This window comes from Acomys russatus, chromosome 10 (assembly GCF_903995435.1).
Source record: "Acomys russatus chromosome 10, mAcoRus1.1, whole genome shotgun sequence".
NCBI lineage: Eukaryota > Metazoa > Chordata > Mammalia > Rodentia > Muridae > Acomys > Acomys russatus.
The window spans coordinates 67550585-67572050 of record NC_067146.1 but is presented as its reverse complement, the minus strand read 5'-3'; the positions used below and the strand labels follow the sequence as shown (position 1 = coordinate 67572050).

The following is a 21466-nucleotide window of genomic DNA, read 5'->3' as shown; positions in this document are numbered from 1 at the left end:
CAGGCAGTAGTTTGTTTGCTTGTTTTTTATGGGTTGGGGTTGGGATTTTTTTGTTGTTGTTGTTTCTGTAATTCAAATTGTTTCGCTATTTTATTGCCATTATGAGCCTACCTTCATTATAACTTCATGCATTATTCTAATTTTAAAAGTACTTAGTAGTAAATTAAGCTTGAAAATTATGTAGAAATAAGAACTTTTGGGGGTTTTTTAGTAACTGATTTTTACCTCTCTGTAGTGACCAAAACAAATGAGCCTGAATTTTAGTTAAAAGCATAGTTTGGTATATTTTTTAAAGTATTCAACAATTTAATGGGGTTTTTTAGGGGTGGGGTAGGGAGGTAGAGTGCCATTTAGGACAATAATAGATTAGGTATAACAAATAATTGTGATTTTTGTTAGTTTGTTTTCTTTTTGTGAGTATGAGAGAAAGGGGCCATCCACAGATTGGAAGATTAGGAAGGATTCTATGGTATACTAGTTCCTTAGGTGGCTTAAATGGTTATTTACTGCCTATCAGGAACTTAGCTTTCCTAGTACTGATTTCGAGTTTGATTTTAGGTCACCTTGGAAATGAAGATGTGGTTTGAAAGCCGCCTTTTCACCCCTCCGTTCCCGTCCCCATTGTGGAGCCCATTTCCCTTTGCTCGCATCTTCTTAGAGGAGATGATAACTGTGAATTTCCAAAATATTTCCAGGCATATAATTTTTAATTATTAAAATTTGACTGTTTTTAAATAATATTTTTGTTTGCTTCTGAAACATATGGGCTACATTACTGTGTAGTCCAAGCTGGCCTCCAACTTGCAATCCTCCTCCATGCTCAGGCTTTTAAACATGAGCCATCGCTCAGAGCTAGAGTTGGTGATCCATATCTTTGTATCATTTGTAACAGTACAGTTGAAGAGTAGATGCATGATTAATCAATTCTTAGTTACGTTTGCACAAAAGAAAGCAAACGCATCGAGGCAGAGAAGTAGTAACTCTAAGGTGAGTCAGAGCATGACTCGGAAAGGAGTAAGGACCAGCTTGAGGCTGACTAATACAGGTCGATATCATATTCATGTTGATATATTTAACTTAAAAGTCAGCTTCACTTTATTAAATATCATTTATAAGCTGTGTTATAGTATTTGAATAAAACAGCAACAGCTCGGGGATCTCTAATGTCAAGTAGTAGCATTAAGTCCTTTCAAACTGATTGGGATAATACCTGAAAATTCTAGTAAGAGAGCCCCCACTTTTCATTATTTGAGTAATTGCTTTTTACTAATATTGTGATTTTTTTTTTTTTTAATTCTTGATTTTTCTAGGGATTATTTCACATTTCAGCTGCTTTTGTTTTCTTCTGCTATCATTGAGGGTTCAAGAAAAAGTAAATCTTCAGGTAAAACGCCTGATCCGTGATAGTGCTCGGCATCGTATTGGCTGGAAAGATCACCCTACTGTTTGGATGCTTGTCTGAAAGTGACTGTGGTGATTTAGACTTGTGCATGGAGTCCTGGCTGCCTTTGACACTTGGCCTTTGTTTTGTTTTGGCTTTTGGAGACTTTTGGCTGTCTGCTTTTCTTCATGTTGTCTTGATCTACAATAACTATATGGATATGTGCTTGGACCTGCTAAATCTTTTAATTTGCATAGTTGGCTGCTTGAATTGTAAGTAATCTCTTTGGACAATGCAAACTTAAAGAGCTTGAGAAGCTTTTAGTGAAATACCAATTTACAGAAGTTTATATTAGCTTACAGTTGTATGTTTGTTAGCTACTGTGTATTCTGAGGTTTGATATTTTACCTCAGCTAATGTTGATAATTGAAGAGCTGATTCCACTTGATGTGTGACCACTGTAGATAGCACAGGTGATAATGTTTTCTTTTCTGACAGAACATGCTGTTGGCCAGGGTTACTTAAAGCTGGTCAAGCAGTCCATGTAGTGTGAGCTACTTCCTACTCCGAGCTTTATGACATATTATTAACTCCTAATGGTGAAGTGTGACCAAACTTAAGACTTTTCTCAGGGGCTGGAAAGAGCTGGTTCAGTGGTCAAGAGTGTGCTGCTCTTGCAAATGATCCCAGTTAATTCCTAGCACCCGTATCAGGCAGCTTACAACTGCCCATGAGTACAGGCAGGTCAGAGGGTCCAACACTAGCACACACAGGGTTTTTAAGAACTAAACTACGAGGACGAGTGCTTTCTCTAAGCATGTTGTCCTCTACAGACTGAGAGCTTCGCACCCTCGAGGTTGTCTAAGACTGCTCATTGCATCAATATTTATGCTACTTTAGTGAGAAAGTTTAAAATTTGAGTGAAATTATTTCTTATAGCAAAGATCATGAAGTGGGCAAAATGCTACTTAATTAGCCAAGCTAAATTCAGCTGTGGTCCCAAAACACAACTAGCTTAGTGCTTCTGATAAGTTACTTAACTTTCTCAAGCCTTTTTACTCATGTGTAAATGTAGATAAGTCGTTACTGTGTAAGATTAACCTAAAACAACAAGTATGTCCAAAAGAATGTAATAAAATGACTATTTGTATGGGCCTTTGTGAATGAAGCCACAGTGTATGCAGTATTGGGCACAATCATCTGCATGTTATTGTTCCAGTCTGGCCACAGTCAGGGGTGTGTATAGGTCAGAAGTGTCTCAAAAGTTCCCAGTCAACATGGATTTCTTTGAACAACTGGAATATCAGGGCGAGGTGAAAAGGAAAGAGGATGATAATTAGCTTTGGTTTTTTTAAGAAATCCATAAAGTACTTCCTACTAATAAAACAATTTTGTAACTTAGAAAATCTTACGTAATTCTTTAAAATCTTAACTATAATATTTTGAGTACATTCCCTATGTTAATATTAAAGACAAGTAATAGGGAGATCTTTCAGAGGTTGACTAACTTAGTCAAACTACTAGCAAAATGGAAATCTGTATTAGTAAAGTTTTCAGTTTTTCAACTTTTAACTTAGATTTTGGGGTTCTTGCTTGTTTGATTTTAGAGACAAGATAGGCTGTCCTTACTATGTAGTGCAGGGTGGCCTTGAACTCATGAAGAGATACTATTACCTCTACCTCCCAAGTACTGACAATAGAGGTGTGTGCCACCATGCCCAGCCCATACATGTTTATATTTTTGTGGGTGGTCTCATGCCCTTTTTCTCACAGTACCCTAGCTTCCTGTCCTCGCCTCCTGGGTGTGGTTATAGAACTGTGCTACTATACCCAGCTCAACTTGAAATCACATGCACTTCCTACTCGCATCTGTTCTTCCTGACACCACCCCCCTGCCAACACACACACGCATGCACGCACGCACGCACACACACACACCTCCTTTCTGAGGCAACTGTGTGTGGATCGATAGGATACTGACAAGCTTGGGTATGTTTCTCTGTTGAGATAGACTGCACCCCCAAAGTGATTCTGGCACCCACTTCTTGTTAAAAGTCATTGTTTTAACTTTACCTTTCTCATATCTGTATGTCAAAATTAATGCATAGATAATAAGGTGCCAGAAAGGTGGAATAGTGTATAGTGTACCAATTTCACTCTGCTCCAGATGTGTTAGGTAACCAATGAACACAGTTTCACACTGAATGGTGATGTTTGTTTTCTTTGTTTGTTTTTTTAACTGTAAAAATGTTTCCAGGTAGATTTTATTGGGAAGACTTAAAATTTGAAAAACTGAGCATTTTTTGAGTATTTGAAGTTTTGAGAATGAACTGCATTCTAACTTAGTTGCTTACCAGATAGCATTTGAGAATTAGGTACTTTAAATTGTCTGATCAGATATGGGGTTCTACAGAAAGCTGTTTCCAGCAGAATTTGAGCTTTGGTTTAAGCTGATGTTTTGGGGTGTTTGTGTGTGGGTGTGCTTCTCTTGATACTGAAAGTAGTTATCATAGTAGTAGAACTAAAAGGAATTAAAGATAAAAATAATTACCTTTAATATACCATTCTGAATTAATGTTTAAAAATTAAATCCAAAGTATCTTAGGTTCATACATGCCTTGTCAAGTTTGAAACAGCATTACATAGAATTCTTAAAATATAATTCTTACCATATCCCTTGGAGGGGGAGACCTGGTGGCACTCAGAGTAAGGACAGCAGGTTACCGAGAAGAGACTTGATACCCTATGAGCATATACAGGGGGAGGAAATCCCCCTCAGGAACAGTCATAGGGGAGGGGAATAAGGGGAAAAGGGGAGGGAGGGAAGACTGGGAGGACACAAGGGATGGGATAACCATTGAGATGTAACAAGAATAAATTAATAATAAAAAATTAAAAAAATAATTCTTATCCTTAATTCTTATATTCTTACAATATAATTTTACAGATTGGATTTTGCCTTTGTTGCACAAATTTTATGGATAGGATACAATTCAGAAATACTACATTTAATTAAATATTTTAGTTTTAATAAATATTTAAATTGTCTGGCAAAGTCTTTTTTAAAAATAAGTATTGTAATAAAGAAATGAGACCTAGTTATAGGCTAATACAGTAGTGTTAGGAGTCAGGTATTTTCCTTTCAACAATATATGCAGAGTGTGTTAAAGTTCCTCATATTTCTAGTTCATATTGACTCTGTTATGTGGACTTTTGGGGAAATGGTAATGGCATTTGAATTCGAATGTTCATCTCATTCATCTTTCTTATTTTGCGGTGAGTGAGATTTGAGAGATAATGTCTTCTGACACCGGAAAGCCTTGTCAGTCAGCTAGAAGAGAACAATACGTTTTAAGATTATTGTTTTTCTTTCTTTTGAGACAAAGCTTCTCTGTATGACCCAGGCTAACCTTGAGCCTACAGTTCTCCCGCCTTACGCGTGCCCTGTGCTGGGATTATGCATCATAAATTTTATGGAAGTGTTTGGGTTTTTGTTCTTGTCTTCTTAGCACAGTCATGTGTGGGCTGTATAAAGAGTAGTGCTTCATTCTTGGAAGTTATTGAAGATTCATTCACAGCTTTATCAGGCTTTATAGTGATTTATTTTTGTGGGTAATTACTACATGATAGGAATATACTATATGTTTTAGAATTACATTTTTTTTCTTTGGTTGTTCGAGACAGGGTTTCTCTGTGTGGCTTTGGCTGTCCTGGAACTCTCTCTGTAGACCAGGCTGGCCTCAAACTCACAGAGATCCACCTGTGTCTGTCTCCCAGAGTGCTGAGATTACGGGGGTGCAGAATTACAAACATTTACAAAGCATGTTTTCTCTGTTTTACAGTGCTGGGATGAAACCCACCATCGTTTGCTCTCTCTGCTGTCTGTCTGTTTAGTGCTGTAACTGTAAGCTGGGTCCTTCAGATCATAGGCTAGACACTAAGACTTCAGTGGAAATAAGTAAAAGGGGGAGGCGGGAGACAGAAGAGAGCTCTAATGTAGGGAGAAAACAGAAGAAGAACAAGGCTTGGGCTGGTGACTGTGATGATAGTGGACCGCTAGGGTCAACAGAAAGACAGTGAAGTACGGAACTTGAAGGAAGTGCTGTAACGCTGTGCTCTCATCTCTGCCTGCCTTAGTTAGGTGCTGATCATGATACATTGGCCTATAAGTGCTGACATCTTCTTTTTAATTCATGGATAGTGTTCATTACCAGGTTTTTCTATGGACCAAAAATAGGCTATTATCCCTCAATCTGTTCTCTCTGAATGAATCTTTGAGAGGGAGCCACACTATTCTCTGAAAGTGTTTTATTCATACTCTGAGGGATGGCATGCTTTAGTTTTTCATCATTTTTAAAGGAGCACAACATGCTAGTTCAGGCAGGATCCCTTTAAACATTAATGTAGAATATAAGGCTGGGTGTAGTAGTGCATATCTTTATTCGCTGCACTCAGGAGGCAGAAGCAGAGGCAGATGAGGATCTCTGTAAATTAGAGGCCAGCCTGGTGTACATAGAAAATCTGGTCCCACCAGGGCTGCATAATGATACCCTATCTTAAAAATGAATACATAAAAATAACATTAAAACAATTTAATTACAATTTTAGAATATTTTAAAGAAATGTCTGCTTTGTAGTAGGAAGCTCCTACTTTTCAGACATCACAGAGTTTTCACAGTACTTCCAGCACTGTCTGGAAGCCTTAGGTCAGTCTCGGGTCAGCATCGTGCTGTCAATGGGAAAGGTCAGGAAGACGTTCTTACTGTATGTGGTCTCCAAAACTCAACTTCCTAAAGTCACTTTCAGATTTAAAAGCATTGATACTCTTCTGTGTCTTTTTTTGAGATAAGCAGCTTTTTAGCAGCTTCCTGCTCAGGGTGATTTCTTTTTGTTTCCTTTAATTAAGAAAAAACTTATAATGGTGTTTATTCTAGTCTTTTCAGTCATACTACTAAACTTTTTTGAGCTGTCTTGGACACTAAACTAGTGTTGATGCATAGGGGAAAGAATAGAAATTACAAATAACTGAGTTGTTGAATTTTTTGCATCAGAATCTTGTGCAAGTTGAAAATTATGGTAGTGTATCCTGCTTTCTCTTATGCCTCAGTGAGATGTCTAGAAGCCAATGTGATGAACAATTTGTTCATTGTGAATAGCACTTCAAGTCCATGTGCTGAGTTTTATGTAGTTGGACAGGCATACTAAGTCATTCATTGATGGGTTCTGGGTTGGGTTTTTCAGTGTGATTGGCTAGTTGTATTGGACTGGTTTCTTTTTTCTTCACAGAGGATGTGCTGAGTAAAGATGCTGGGGAATGTGCAATATGCCTTGAAGAGTTGCAGCAGGGAGATACCATAGCACGACTGCCTTGCCTGTGTATATATCATAAAGGGTAAGTTTAGTATTACTTTATGTTGATATTAAAGCAAAATGATTAATCTTTTGGTTCTAACATTGTAGTTAGGGCTTAAAGGGTTCTTCTTCATTCGAGCTCTTCTGCTCAGCTTAGGATCTTAATAGCACCCCACCTCCCTTTCTCGCCCTTGCTCAGGTAAAGTTAGATGTGCATCTGTTGTGCTGTGCAGGTGTTTTCAGCTTGGTCAGCAGGCGTCTGTGTAAGTCTAGCAACCACCTCACTTGTACACCTGGGCAATAAGACAGTAAGACTGCCCTCAGCCCTGTATTTCTAGCAAATGGCAAGCCGAGATTCCAGCAGGTTGGGAATTCTAGCCGATTGACCCCAAATCCCACTTGGTTGTTTTTGTTTTTTATACATTATTTGTGCTTTCAAAGTAATAAAGAACCATTTTTAATTTAAAAAACAAATCCAGGTGTGGTAGGGTACTGTTAGTCTCTGAATTCTAGGCTAGCCTGGTCTACATAGTGAGTTCCAGGCCTAGTAAAGGCCTGCAAAAACAACCACTTTTTAAGGTAACCACAAAAAGAATAGAAAATTAGGGACTGGACAGTTGGCTCAGAGGTTAAGAGCATATAGTGGTCAGTTTAATTCCCAGCACCCACAGCAAGTAGCTAACAGCCACCTGCTACTCCAGTCTTGGGGTAGGCTATAGGCAGACAGACCCAACGCCTGGCCTCAGAGGACACTGGTACTCAGATGTACATACCTACATATATACACATAATTAAAAGAAATAATAAAGTATATTTAAGTTTTAAAAAGGAATAGGAGGCCGGGCGTGGTGGTGCATGCCTGTAATCCCAGGACTTGGGAGGCAGAGGCAGACGGATTGCTGTGAGTTCGAGGCCACCCTGGTCTACAAAGCGAGTCCAGGCCAGGCCAGGCTAGGCTACACAGAGAAACCCTGTCTCGGGGAAAAAAGAAAAAAAGAATAGGAAGTCATAGCATTTGAACAAAGGAAAAGAATAAAATGGATTTTTTAATGGCAGTTGCAGTAACAGCTTTGGAGAAAGCAGAGTAAAACAATATGTGAAGACACAAAAATCTTATGTCTATAAGATTACATTGGAAGTAGGTGAAATGTTAGAATATGATATGGATAAGCAAGATGCTTTACAGGTACAAACAAATATGGAATTAAAAGCATAGAGAACTGTATCCAGGCAACTATTAACTAAGCTAACAGTGTGCACCAGTTTCACACACAGTAAACATCATAGGAAGCATTCCTTAGAGTTACTGTGTGATAGTAAGTACAGGAAATTCTTTTTGAGTCTATTTATCTTGAGATAAACGACCTTCATTATTTAAAAATTTCCTGACCAAAATAATAAATGAGTCAAGATACAGAAAAATTGAGCAATTCCAGCTTGCCAAGTTTTGACTTTATTTTCACAGATAGAATCTAACTACCCAGGATAGCATCAAAGTGTCCTTGTAGGTTAGGCTTCCCTCACACCTGTGTCCTCCCTCAGCCTCCTGAACACAGTGAGTCTGGGTGTGTGCCACCTGCCTGGTTTCCAGTTGTCCACATTTGTTTTCATTTCTCGGTACTGGAGCTAGAACTCAGGGTCTTGCATGCGCTGCGACATTCTTTACTGCTGAGCTGTACCCTCAGCCCTTTGGTTCAGTCTGATGAGTCCATACATGTCTATATTTACCCAGTGGCTATTGAAACACAGCATATTATGTATAGAAAAACTCAGTATTATAAAAATAATATTTATATGCAAATTAAGCTATAGAGTTATGTTATCCCAGTGAAATCTTACTTTCTTGTAACTGGACATAATGTTTCCAATAATATAATAATATATGGACTAACAAGTGAAGGGCTAAAGAGTAGTGACCATACTCTTGAAGAAGAATCCTGTTGGCATGTGTCCTAAGAGATGCAAAATTGAAACAAGGATAAAACTAAGTCCATAAACATGTGAGCCTGCGTGAGGAGACCACAGCATGGAACCCAAGAACATGGAGGCTACAATTAGGTCTTAGTCCTTCCACTAATGTGTGATCTCAGACAGGTGTTGATTTCCTTGTCTTTGAATGTTTAAGGGCAATAGTACAAACTTAATTAGTTTAGTTGTGAGGATTTAAAAGTGTTAAAATTTGAGAAATGGTAACATAAGAAACGTTAAATAAATGAAAAAATGTTTGACCAGAGGTGGTGGTACAGTGTTATAAAGAGTAAGCTGTTGGCACATGGCGCTGTGATCCATTAATTAGTATACAGAAAGACAGTTGAATCCCTTTTTTTAAGTTTGAAATGAAAATTCTAGGTTGTCTGTGCAGTACCTGTGAATTCAACATCTAAGGAAGTAGGAAAAAACTAGGGAATTATTTTTGACCTTTTGGTAAGAAGTCCCACTTCCCTCCATGCTCCCAAAGTAAGCATAGGGATGCTCAGAGACAGCTCAGCAGCTAAAGTGCTTTTCTGCTCTTACAGAGAGGACCTGGAGTCTGTTTCCAGCACTCACTCAGTGCCTCAGCCTCCTGTAACTCCAGTTGCAGAGGCTCTAATACCCTCTTCTGACATCCACGAGGTCACATACACACATGGCCACATACATACGCTCAGACAGATTTAAAAGATAAACTCAGGAGATTGATAAAATTAATTGTAGCTTATTTACATTTGAGGTAGAAATTAGTCTTTGTAGTGGAAATGGCCCTTAACATGACAACAAAAGGTTTATGTTTGAAATAACACATGGACCTTTGGTTAGTTGCTGAGAAGAGAGTGTGTGCCGTTGGTAGATAGGAGCATGGTAGTGTAAAGGCTTTCCTAGCACTGTAAATGCTACTGTGTACCAGCTGCAGATGAGCGCACACTTGAGTATAACAAACCATGCAGTAACACAGTATTGAAGGACACTCATCCCCCATGGCCCTGCTCAGAATCCCGGCAAGCTGTGTGCTCGCACAGCTCTCAGCTCTGTGTGCATTGGCTTTTGTCTTCATGGCCTCTCAGTCAGATTCTTCCTTAGTTATATATGACACTGAGCTCATTAACATATCTTTGTTCTGGTAAAAAATTATGTTGTATGGTCTGCCTTTAATCTGATATTTACCATCAAATGTTACTTTGAGATTATGATTTTGTGGAAAGGTTTATTAAAAAGCATGAATGGTGCCAGGTATGGCGGTATCTACCTGTAATCCCCGTATTTAGGAGGCTAAAGCAGAAAGATCTCCCAATTTGTGATCAGCATAGAGTATATAGCAAAACTTTGTTTCAGAATCCCTGGCCCCCCCCCCACCCTCAGTGTGTGTGTGTGTGTGTAGGGGGGGCGGGGAGGAGGTGGAGGGAGAGAGAGAGAGAGAGAGAGTAACTGAGATACCTAAATAATAGTAGCTTCTTGAAAATCGGTGAGAAAAAGACTATAGAACATTAAAAGACAAAATGAAAAAAATGGGGCCAGTGAGATGGTTCAGTGGAAAAAGCATTTGCCCCCAAGCCTGACAACCTGAGTTTGAGCCTCAAGACCCTCAGGTGGAAGGAGAGAACTTGCTCCTGTAGGTTCCGTCTGCCACATGGTCACCAAAGCACATATAAGCTGCCCCCTCTAATAAATGAGTAAGTTATAATAAAATATTTTTCAAAATGAAAAAATTGTTAGCAAATAATTTGAGTAAAGAGGACTGAGGTAATCGATATGCAGCTTATAGTTGCAAGTCAGTTATTGTACTATTAAGTCTGTGCTACATTAAAAGTCTAGAAAGAGCAGTGCTCCTGCCCAGAATTAGGGGGTGGAAGTGGGGGAAAAGACATCTAAACCAGGATGTGAACCAGCACTGAGAAAGCCTTACTGTGACTTTCTAAGAAACCAGCTCAAGCTGTCATTAGTGAAGAGATTAATTTGTATTTTGATGTAACCATTTAGAGACTGTTTATAGATAATTGAGAATGTCTATAGTAAAGGAATAGAGAAATAAATTGTGATATACTCTTGGTCATTTTTATATTGAAAACAATATCTCACCCAAGTCTTCTAGGTTGGCCTTAGGCCTACAGTCCTGCCTCCAGGCAGCTGGGATTGTGTGCCATCAAGTCCATGTGCTATATTTAGAGAATGGAATGTGAATTAAAAGGCGCTTATGAAGAAGGCAAGTGAGGCATAATATTTACAGTAGCATTAATTTAGAGTTACCAATCAAGAAAATGCCTGAGAATAAAAGGTACTAAATTGAGAATACTGATTTCATGCTGGAGCTGCTAGAAGAAAGGAGTATCTAAACAGTGAGGCAGCTTACAGTAGACACTGGGTGATAACTGTTTTATATACAATGGGATCTGAAGTTATTTATTGCCTTCTCATGATGAGCCCAGATGGCATGGCTGTAAAGTAAGAACCCATTTTAGACCACAGCAGTGCTATTCAGATGCACTGTAAGTGTAACCACAGCTGGAGAATTTTGTTTTAAGATGTAGATGGGAGGTTTTTTAGGGCTCAGTGGTACAGACCAGACTGAAAACATGGCATAGCCACATTGGGGTGTGGTAGAATAAATATTACAGTGGCATCAGGAGTTGCCTTAGTCATTTGGAAGACATGAGTATTGGTTGGGGTACTCTACCCCCCGCTATATTTTCACCTGTACAACCACCCTGAAGAGGTATAAGAAAGGTATGTCTTCATTTACCTCTTCAGTATAGTAGCTAACCTGGCTTTATGAGCATCCAGAAATTACTGTGTGCCACCGATGAGAATACCAAGCAGTTTGAAAGCTGCTTTAGTGACTTACAGGCTGCTGACTGTTGCTTGTCCTTTGAAGACACTGATTTTTATCATTTGCCACAGCTCTGTGCATTTGAACATTGTACAGTGAAGAGAGTGTGTTACATCTGTGCACAGTGCAGCAGCCATTGCACATAACACTACTGAGAGCACCCGAAATGGGTCTGAGAAACTGTTGTTAAGTTTTGTTGTTAATTAATCTAATGAATTTACATAACTACTGCTTTGGGCAGTGCAGATCTCTATTTGGAAAAATTATGGGCTGCAAAGATAGCTCAGTAAAGTACTTATCTTCCAAGAATGAGGTCTTGGGTTCAATCCTTAGAACCCACAAAAAAGAGCTGTTGTGATGACCAGCACTTAAAACCTCAGTGCTAGGAAGGTTTGTTACAATAAATTTATGTTAGGCCTAGGAAGCCGATAACTGACACAGAGATTGAAACATACTTTAAAGCTGCAAGCACAGCACTGGGCAGAATCTAAACTGATACTAATCTACTCGTAACCTAAAATAAACTACTCTAAACCTCATAACATATATATATATATATCCCAAGCACTTGCCGATCTGATCCTCGGAGGCTTCTTTCCTCCTTCTGCTGTCAACTGTCGACTGTTCTCTCTCTCTCTCTCTCTCTCTCTCTCTCTCTCTCTCTCTCTCTCTCTCTCTCTCTCTCTCCCCCCCCCTCCCTCCCTCTGTCCCTCCATCCTTCACACACACACACACACACACACACACACACACACACACACTCCTCTCCCTCTCCAAGAAGTCTCGCCTTCCACTTCCTGTTCTTCTGCACAGCTGATTGGCTAAACAGCTTTATTGACAGTTGTTACATCCACTTAATACATTCCTTCACAGAGGTAGAGGTTGGTGATCCCTGGGACTCACTGACCAGCTAGCCTCATTAACCCACTTAGTGAATTCCAGGATAGTGAGGGACCCTACGGGGAGTTGGGGGAGGTGAGCAGCACTTAAGGAAAGACATACATAAGCATGCATGCACACACATATGCAAACCCTATGTATGTACCCTAAACATAATTTGTAGTAAGATCATGAATACTCTGTAAATGATATCTTTGTGTATATATGGATTACAGAACAAGGTAGAATTAAAGGTTCCATAATTACATATAGATGTGGACTTTTTAAAATGTTATGCAATGTTGTCAAAATTTTTAAATTAAAGCTATTTTTATTGATAGACAACCTGAGCGGGCCTATATACTACTATTTTGAAAAGGAAATATTTTTATAACTCTTACTTGATTTTGAATATTGATAAAATGTTGGTTCTTTAAGGGAATAGTTGCCCCTTTTTAAATTGAAAGTACTTCATAGCATAAATGTGATGATCCCCCCTTAGTATAAATGTAGGATAATTAAAGTATAATTAACATCTTTCTTTTACTGTATTTGTCAGGTGTGATTATTAAAAATACAGATTTTTTTTCCTCCAAAGACATTAAAGTCAAGTAGTAGGTATTTTTATTATGACTGTTGGGATATAATTATGCATAAGATTTACACTTTTCTAATTTTGTTCTTTTCTAGATGCATAGATGAATGGTTTGAAGTAAATAGATCTTGTCCAGAGCACCCGTCAGATTAAGTGCATCAGATTCCTGTGTTATGGGTAATTATCCTCCCACCCTTTTAAAAATTGATTTGTAAAAAGTTATTTTGGATTGCTATTTTCAACTTGGTTTTTTTTTTCAACTTTTTAAAATTACATTTCTGTGTATGTATGTGCATGTGTGTTTATGTGTGTGTCTTTTCTAGGTATTTTGTAAGACTACTATATAAAATCTCACATTTAAAGATAGACTAAGGAGGCTAAGAGTGTTACTCGGTGATTAAAAGCAACTGCTCTTGATTCTGGAAGAGAGTTAGGTATTGAGTAACTAGAATGCTCTTGGTAATTTGTAACACATTTGTTTACTTAATTAAAGTTTAATACTGGGAGAAACAAACAAACAATGAGGTACACATTATGACCACACTTTCCAGGAAGAATTCTTTAAGGATCAGAGTAGTTAAGTCTCATGATTAAAAAGCAAGTTGTACCACACTCATCAAATTATGTGCTATCTGCACAACTTTCTGTTTTACATCTGAGTCAAGTGGTTTAAGGAAAGAGCTGAAGGGTTCCATGGAAGCATAAAGACTTGAATTCAGAACCCGTGTAAAAAGCCCTGGGCAGGTGGTCCACACTGAAACCCTAATGCTGGGGAGGCAGGTGGGCGGACACCACAGTCTAGCCTAGTTGGCAGCCTCCAGATTTAGTGAGAGATCTTGTATCAAAACTAAACTGGAAGCCAGGTGTGGTGGCACACGCCTTTAATCCCAACACTCAGGAGCCAGAGGCAGGTGGATCACTGTGAGTTTGAGGCCAGCCTGGTCTACAAAGTGAGTCCAGGACAGCCAAGACTACAAAGAGAAACCCTGTCTTGAAAAAAACTGGGGAAAAAAAAGATGGAGATTATCGAAGAAGACCCGAGTTGTCAGCTTCTAGCTCCCACACATGAGCACATGCACATACTCTCACACATAAAGGTAAAATGAAGCAAGGCACTCTTCAAATCCCAGTTTGCAAAGAGAATTGAATCTACACCCTTGAGCTTTGTACCTGGTGTGGGGTTTTTTGTTTTGTTTTGTTTTTTTAAGTAACGTAATTGTCAATCAGGAGTATTATGTGCTGGTGTTGTAAGCATAACCGTCTGTCTGTCACTCACCTGATGTTAAAGTAACACTGTGAGTACCCTTACTTCTGTTACACAGCTAAGGAAGTGCTTGGGAAAGTTGGCTTGTTGAGAACACACGGTCTGTTGCTGCTGATTTGGACCCAGGCATTCTGACATTGATGACTAGTTTAACGACTTTGAGATGCATTTCCTTCAAAAAGGCACCCATGTGATTTAGCATTCTCCTTCCCGTCTTTAACATGTGGTGAAATATTTGCATCTCTAATAGGCCAGTACATCATATTATAATACCAAATGGACAGAAGTTTTGTTTTGCTGGCCTAGTTTATTTGAAAATGCCTAGTGAATTAAAGATGAACCCATGAGTATCCTTTTTTCCCATACTTATAAGGTAATTAAAGAAGATATCCTGTAGCTTTGAAAAAAAAAAAAAACAAGGTTAACGTAACTGCTATTTTAAGTATAGAGCATTTAGCTGACCCTTGGAAGGCTTCAGAAGCCTCGGTGTGAGAGCACTGTAGCCAACAGTAGAGTTGCTGAGCAGCTGTGACTAGAGGTTGGGAATGTGGTTCTGAGGTCTTGTCCTCTGCCATCCTTACACTTGCTATTATTTTGGTAATTTCTTGCTCTTCAGGCTAGCAGGGTGTGCTGAGTGTGCTGGCTAGTTTTTTGTTAAGTTGATACAAGGTACAATCAACAGAGAGAAGGGAACCCAGCTGAGAAGATGCCTTCAGAAGATCAGGCCTAGGCCGTACACAGACCTGTAAGGCATTTTCTTCATAGTGATTGATGTGAAGAGGGTCTAGCTCACCATGGTGGTGCCATCTGTGCTGGTAGTCCTGGATTCTATAGGAAGGCAGGCTGAGCAAGCTAGTAAGCTGCATCCCTCTGTGGCCTCTGCGTCAGCTCCTGCCTCCAGGTTCCTGTCATGTTTGAGTTCTTGTCCTAACTTCCTTTGATGATGAATAGTGCTGTAGACGTGTAAGCCAAATAAACTATTTTTCTCCAAATTGCTTTTGGTCACGGTGTTTCATCACAGCAATGATAATCCAACTATGACAATGGGTAAAGGTGCTTGTCACCAAGCCTGATAACCTGATTCCCACATGTTCTCCAACCTTCACACATGTGCCCCACCACTACAGACAGTAAATAAATAAATGATGTAGTTTATCTCTTGCTTTTCGGCTTAGAAGTCTAGGCTTTGTGAGGTGATGTATCCAAGAAACTTTGTTGCAACATTGATGCAGATAATTTAAGGTTAACAGATTCAGAAGTAAGAACTGCAGCTGGGTACATGTGAAAGCAGAGGTACTAAAAGACGTGGGAACTTAATAGAACCCTAAGTGCAAATGGGGTAGTAAGATTTCTGGTGCAGAGCAGTAGGGTGTAATAAGGTTGTATGGGGCAGGTGCACAGCTGTGTTTTTACTTCACTATTAGAAAGGTAGAGATTTTATTGTTCCATGGTGTTGGAAGTCAAACTATGATTTTGTAGATCTTGTACATGTCAACAGTTACACTGGGATGTATCTGCAGCCCTGATAAGCCCTGCCATTGTTTCAAAGCTTGAATCTAAAGTTTAATGTGGGCTGGCCAGGTGATTCAAGTCACTGAGCTGAATCCCCTGCCTGAAAAATGTTTTCTGGGTGGGAAGATGCTTTGGAATGTGGTTAAGTGTTGCCCTGTGTCTGAATCAACACAGTTATGAAAAATTATGGAAGCATTTTAAGAGAAATACTAAAAACCAGTGCTAATGAAGGATTTGCTGGGCATGGTGACAGAAGTTCCAGGTCAGCCTGAGCTACATTAAAATGGAGGTATTTTAACTTAATTGTTTAATGTACCAAAGTATATTCCTAAGTCTTTAATCTGTAAATATATAATGCCCCTTTTAGTATGAACTAGTATCAGTCAGGGTGACCTAACAAAATAAATGGCTGATGGTGAGCAAAATCACAGTTCTGCACACTGGAAAATCCTAGGTCAAGGTGCCAGAAGACAGTACCTCTGATGATTGCTCCTCACACATCCAAAGATGGCAGAAGAGTTGCCAATAGCCCTGAAAGTCTCTGATGCTGCTATGTTAGAGATTAGCAAGCACTAAGACCCCACCAAACCTAGGGCTTTCTTTCATGGTCTCATCACTAAACTTTTTTCATTGATGCCACAGTGAGCTATGAGATTTTGGAATACATCCCATCTCAAGAGTCACCAGCGTATCTCTGTTAACCTCAGACAACAGTTCTATTTTCTTAACATCTTAGTCCTTTCTTTTTAGAGATCTTTCTGCACATAGTACCTAAGCTTTGAAGTGAACTTAACTTACATGGGATAGGCTTATCTTTCTACTTAGCTGCCTGCAGAAATCCAAACAAATGGAGTCTGGTTCCAAAAACTTGAAGAATTTTTTTTTTAAATACCAGAGCCCCACATTATGTATCTACATCACAAGAATTTAATTAGCACCTCTATAAAATAGAAATGAATATGCATGTTCTTGATTAATTATGAAGTTACTGTTAATTTGGGAAGATGAGTTTAAGTTTGCGTACATGTGTGTACTTAGTTCTCAGCAGTTATTATGGAAAAGGAATAACTTTACTTTTTTTTAAAAAGGCTGTTGAGCTTTTAACTGATCATTCTTTCTCTTGATTTGTTCTACAAAGTAATAAATTTCTCAAGTGGTAAAAAGGGAGGTGTGAAAGGCTACAGTTACAGCAGCATTGCTCATGAGAAAGTGGGTATTATACTTTTATTTGCATTACTGTTATTGACCATGACTTAGAATAATTTGTTTTTATGCATGTTTTCTTGTCTTTTCAAGATGCTTGAGAAATCTAGAAGATTTGAAGATCGGACTCTGGAAAAAATGAGAACTGCAGGCTTATTCAGCCAGGATCTGAGTTCTGTGACACCTGGTAGTCCGGAGAGGGACAAGAAGCACAGAACTCAGTGTACCAAACTTGCATATAAGGGACACACAGGGATTTTGAAAATGCTGCACATCCTGGACTAGTCACTGCATAGATGACACTGATAAACATTTTGTATTCAGACGCCAAAGTTAACTAATTGCAAAGTTGATTTACTTTTTATTAAGTTCTGTAGAGCTGCTGTTTTAGTGTGTTTGGGTTTTTGTTTTTGTTTTAAGTTTGGGGACTTTTCATTTTCCCCAACATAATGTTTCTACATTCACCTATTCTTAACTTGAAAACCACACAATTTAGTTCTTACAAACTCTTCAATGTGAAACCAAGAAATGTAATCAAAGCAGTGTAATATTCTGTGAATGGAAAATATAACCTCAAGTTCTTCCATCCCCCGCCCCACCCCCATGTATGAAAAATAGGTTTCTGGGTAGGAGAGTTAAAATATGTTAGTAGTTTGAATTACAGGTTTAATATTATAAAAATGCCATCCAAAGAGTAAATCAAGTTACATAATTACTTTAGCTAATTAAATGTAGAACTGTCTACTGAACTGCAGTTTCTGAAATACATTGTTTCTTCTGAAATAAAACTGTGCAATAGCTTGTTGGCAGTGACCATCTTGCAGCTATGCAACTTTGAAAAGTCCAGATTTGCAGGTCTCAGTGCTGGGGCCACAGTGACTCTGTCCTAACAGGTATTTTGTTCCTTTCATGTAATTACTTCATTGTGCTTTGCATTTCCAGGCAGTTTTTCCATGTTTGGGTAAAATGTTTAGCAAGTTGTAAACTTAATACCTTATGAAAAGGGTGAAATAAACACTTCTGCAGTGGGACTTGGAGTAATTTGAGGGACATTTTATATACTTTTAAAAGTCAGAATTTAATTGGGATGCCAGATTTCTAGCAACTTGCATCTTTAGTTTTCCAGATAATCTGGAAGTTAGCATTTGATAAATGATTTTTAAGCAAATATAAAGATTTTGTTAATTTATAATTTATTAATGTGTTGTTACTGTAATTGAAAATGTTGTGGATACTTTTAAATTCAGTCTTTGTAGAAAGAACTGTATTAAGCAAAATTATGTGAATAAATACTCCCCTAAAATATATCCGATGGTTAAGAATACTGGAAGAGAGCTATCAGGGCTCCAACAGTGAATGTCTTCTTAAATACTTTTCAAAATATCAATATGTAGATTTCACATTTAGTTTCCTCGGGCGGACATTGCTTCCCTGGTCTAGTCAGCCTGCACAGTTCTGCTTTCCTGCCCAGCTGCCCCGAGGTGTTGAAGTGTATGCCTCTGATGCTGCTGCTCTTACACTCATTTTTGCCCCAGCCCTGTTGCTTCTGCTTCCTCCTTTTCAAAAGGGCAAGTGCAGGAGCACCTGCTGCTATGGTGGGGGTATGGGTGGGGGGCTGTCCTGATCATGGAAAGAGCTTGCATTGCTTTCCTGTGGTTATAGGCTAGCTAGTACTTCCCTGCAGTAGTCAGACCTTCCTGTGTGACAGCTGCCAGTACGGCTCTGTAGGGACTTTTTCTGCCAGTTGTAGCAAGTTGCTCTTCCTTCAAGGGAAATAGTCTTTCCTTAATTTTTTTTCTGTTAATATGAAATCTGAGTCCATTTTTGTAAGCTTTCCTCTCCCCCTGGTTTTCCCCCAAAGAACTCTTAGAATGTGAATAATCACTTTGCTGTCTACTACTGGTATAATGCCGTGAAAAGACTGACTTCTGCTGTCTTCTCTTGGGGAACAGCTGTGGTAATTAATGTTTAGACTCCCCTGCAAGGTGACGTGTTTTGTGCCAAGCTCAACTTGTTGGAGTCTCAGCCTAAGTTCTTTCCCTCACACTGTTCTCCAGCGGTCTTCATGGCTTCTGTGGTGTTAGAGAGCTCAGTGCTGCCGCGCAAGGACACGGACCCTGACTGTGCTTGTCTGGACAGTATTTACTGAAATCCATTCAAACAGCTCTTATTTGTCAAATTTTATAAAGTTGATATTTTTACTTTTAAGCTCTGTCTGCAATGATTTCCTAAAAAGAATAATTAAAATTGGAAGAAAAGAGAGGTGCTGAAACGTTCCAGTTTCTGTTCAGTTACTGGCCTAGGAGTGTTCTATCAGTGATACTTTGTATAACCCTGCTTGTAATATCAGCCTGTATGCAGACACTGAGTAGCATCAGTCATTAAATTATGGAACATTCAGCTGAAACTACTGGCAGTAAATACTATGGAGGTGGAATAAAAATGGAAAGCCTCTGTTCTCCAGCTAGTCATAGCCTTCTCGCATCTTTGTAAGTACTCTTGCAGGTCACACGTGTATAGAGAATGGGGTACATGCGTGGCTTTCTCTAGTGCCGTTCTGTCCATAGGGAACTTATTGCCAATTTATATTGTACTTTAATCTGGTTTCTTATTCCCTCTTTGCTAGGATATTTAAGAGACGCACTCTTTTCTTTATAAAATCATTCTCTTTCTTAGGCTCTGCTCTAAAGAAATAAACATAATGCTTTTCAAGCCTAGTTATAAATCAGACTGTAAGATTGTTTTAAGAAGAATGTTTATGTTAAGGTATGAGAAGTGGTTTCTACCTAATTTTTGTGTATGTGACAGTGACAAAGTCCTGTTGACTGTTGGAGTATATAGGTTTGGGCTCTCTAGTGCAAGTCTTCTGCAGTCTCAAATGTTACATGAGTGTTCTGGTTTTCACTTAGATACTAACTAGAATACAGCCCAGAATAACCAAGGACCATCCTTAGCATATCTTCAGGATGCACAGCAAAGATTTCCACCTGAGTTACCAGAAATGGCAGAATCTTTCCCAGAGCATATTTCACACTGTTTTTGTAAGTCTGGGTATGGTGAGGCTTCAGAGTACTCACTTGCCACTGGACATGGTGGGTGGCTCATGCTAACACTCAGGAAACTGAGGCAGGAGGATTGCCACAGGGTTCAGGCTGGCCTGGACTACAAAGTGAGTTCTAGGCTGGCCTGTCAAATAAATAAATAAATAAATAAACAAGCAAATAAATAAATAAATAAATGCAATCATTTTAATATGTTACTGCAAGACAAAACATCTTCCTTTCAGTGAAAAGGATTGTGGATTCATTGTAAATAGGACCTGCTGTTCTGTATTGACTTGAGTAGGGTAAAAGGGTTTTCCCAACAGGAAGCTAAAGGTGAGCAAAGCGTGAAGCTCTTAAAATTCAAGAACAGTTGCATTTGCCATCTGACTGATAGCCTCACTGTGTATTGACCATGTGATCCAGATAGCCTTGCTCTTCACAGATCATCAGGAGCATACAACGTGACTTAGAAGCAAATGTGCTATTGTCACAAGCACCATTCACTGGTTGTGGGGGCTCTGCTGCATTCAGCCATTCTTATGTGGGTTTGGGTTACCTTGAGGTAAACTCTGCATTCACTGACAGTGAAAAATAAAGTGTGAAAGGCCCCCTTGTTACTCTCTATACAGATAACTTTACTTTACTTTAAAAAATTTAGCATGTCAGTCCTTTGGAGTCCATTCTCCTGTTTTTCCTAAAGTATATAACATGTAATATTTTCTTAGTTGTGTAATATAACTGTAGCTACCCTACCTGTTTTACTCTTGACTCTTGCTCCGTTTCACATCTCCTGCTGCATATGTATGAGTGGCTGCTGCTTGGTATACTCTGGTAGTGATTCACATCCTGAAATCATCCATAAGACATTTTTGGTGATAATGTACCCAACTAATAACTTTCTACTATATTCTGTAAATGTTCTACTTAAGCTAGGAAAAAGACTGTTGTGTTTTTATTTTATTTTTTATTTTGTTTTGTTTTTTAACCAGTGTTCTCCCTTAAATGGGAAATTCCTGATCTCCTAAGTCTGTTGACTTTCTGTGGGAAATAACCAACCTTGAACACCAGAAATGTTACTATTTAGTTTCTGTTGAACATGCACTATCACTGTCCGCACAGGTTTGTTATCAGGTGTTCAGACCCTTCTTAATTCTTGACCAGTGGCTGATAATAAGGTAGATTTTTTTTTTCCTTTGGTCTTTTGGTTTATAAGAGAAGCAAAGAACAGTTTGGCATGAACAAAGATCCCCACCACAATAAATAACAAATGTGATGCTGTAGCATTTATTAACGTCTGTGTTTCTTAGCTCTGCCTTGAGCCATGAGGATCTCAAGAATGGACATCAGAAGTCACAGTTCTCTTAACCACCGACTGCCCATGCCTGCAATTTCTGATTATTATGCTGGAGTTGGCATGTAGCAATCATTTATTCAG

General features: G+C 38.9%; 1 protein-coding gene across 1 annotated transcript in view; it reads left to right on the top strand.

Moving 5' to 3' along the window:
• Window positions 1–17590, top strand: part of Znrf2 (zinc and ring finger 2) — a 68536-nt gene extending 50946 nt beyond the window's left edge. Inside the window, exons 3-5 of the mRNA XM_051152333.1 lie at window positions 6668–6773; window positions 13104–13185; window positions 17081–17590. Coding sequence (XP_051008290.1) covers window positions 6668–6773; window positions 13104–13161 — 164 coding nt within the window. The 3' untranslated portion in view covers window positions 13162–13185; window positions 17081–17590. The remainder of the gene's footprint in view (window positions 1–6667; window positions 6774–13103; window positions 13186–17080) is intronic.
• The last annotated feature ends 3876 nt before the right edge of the window (window positions 17591–21466 follow it).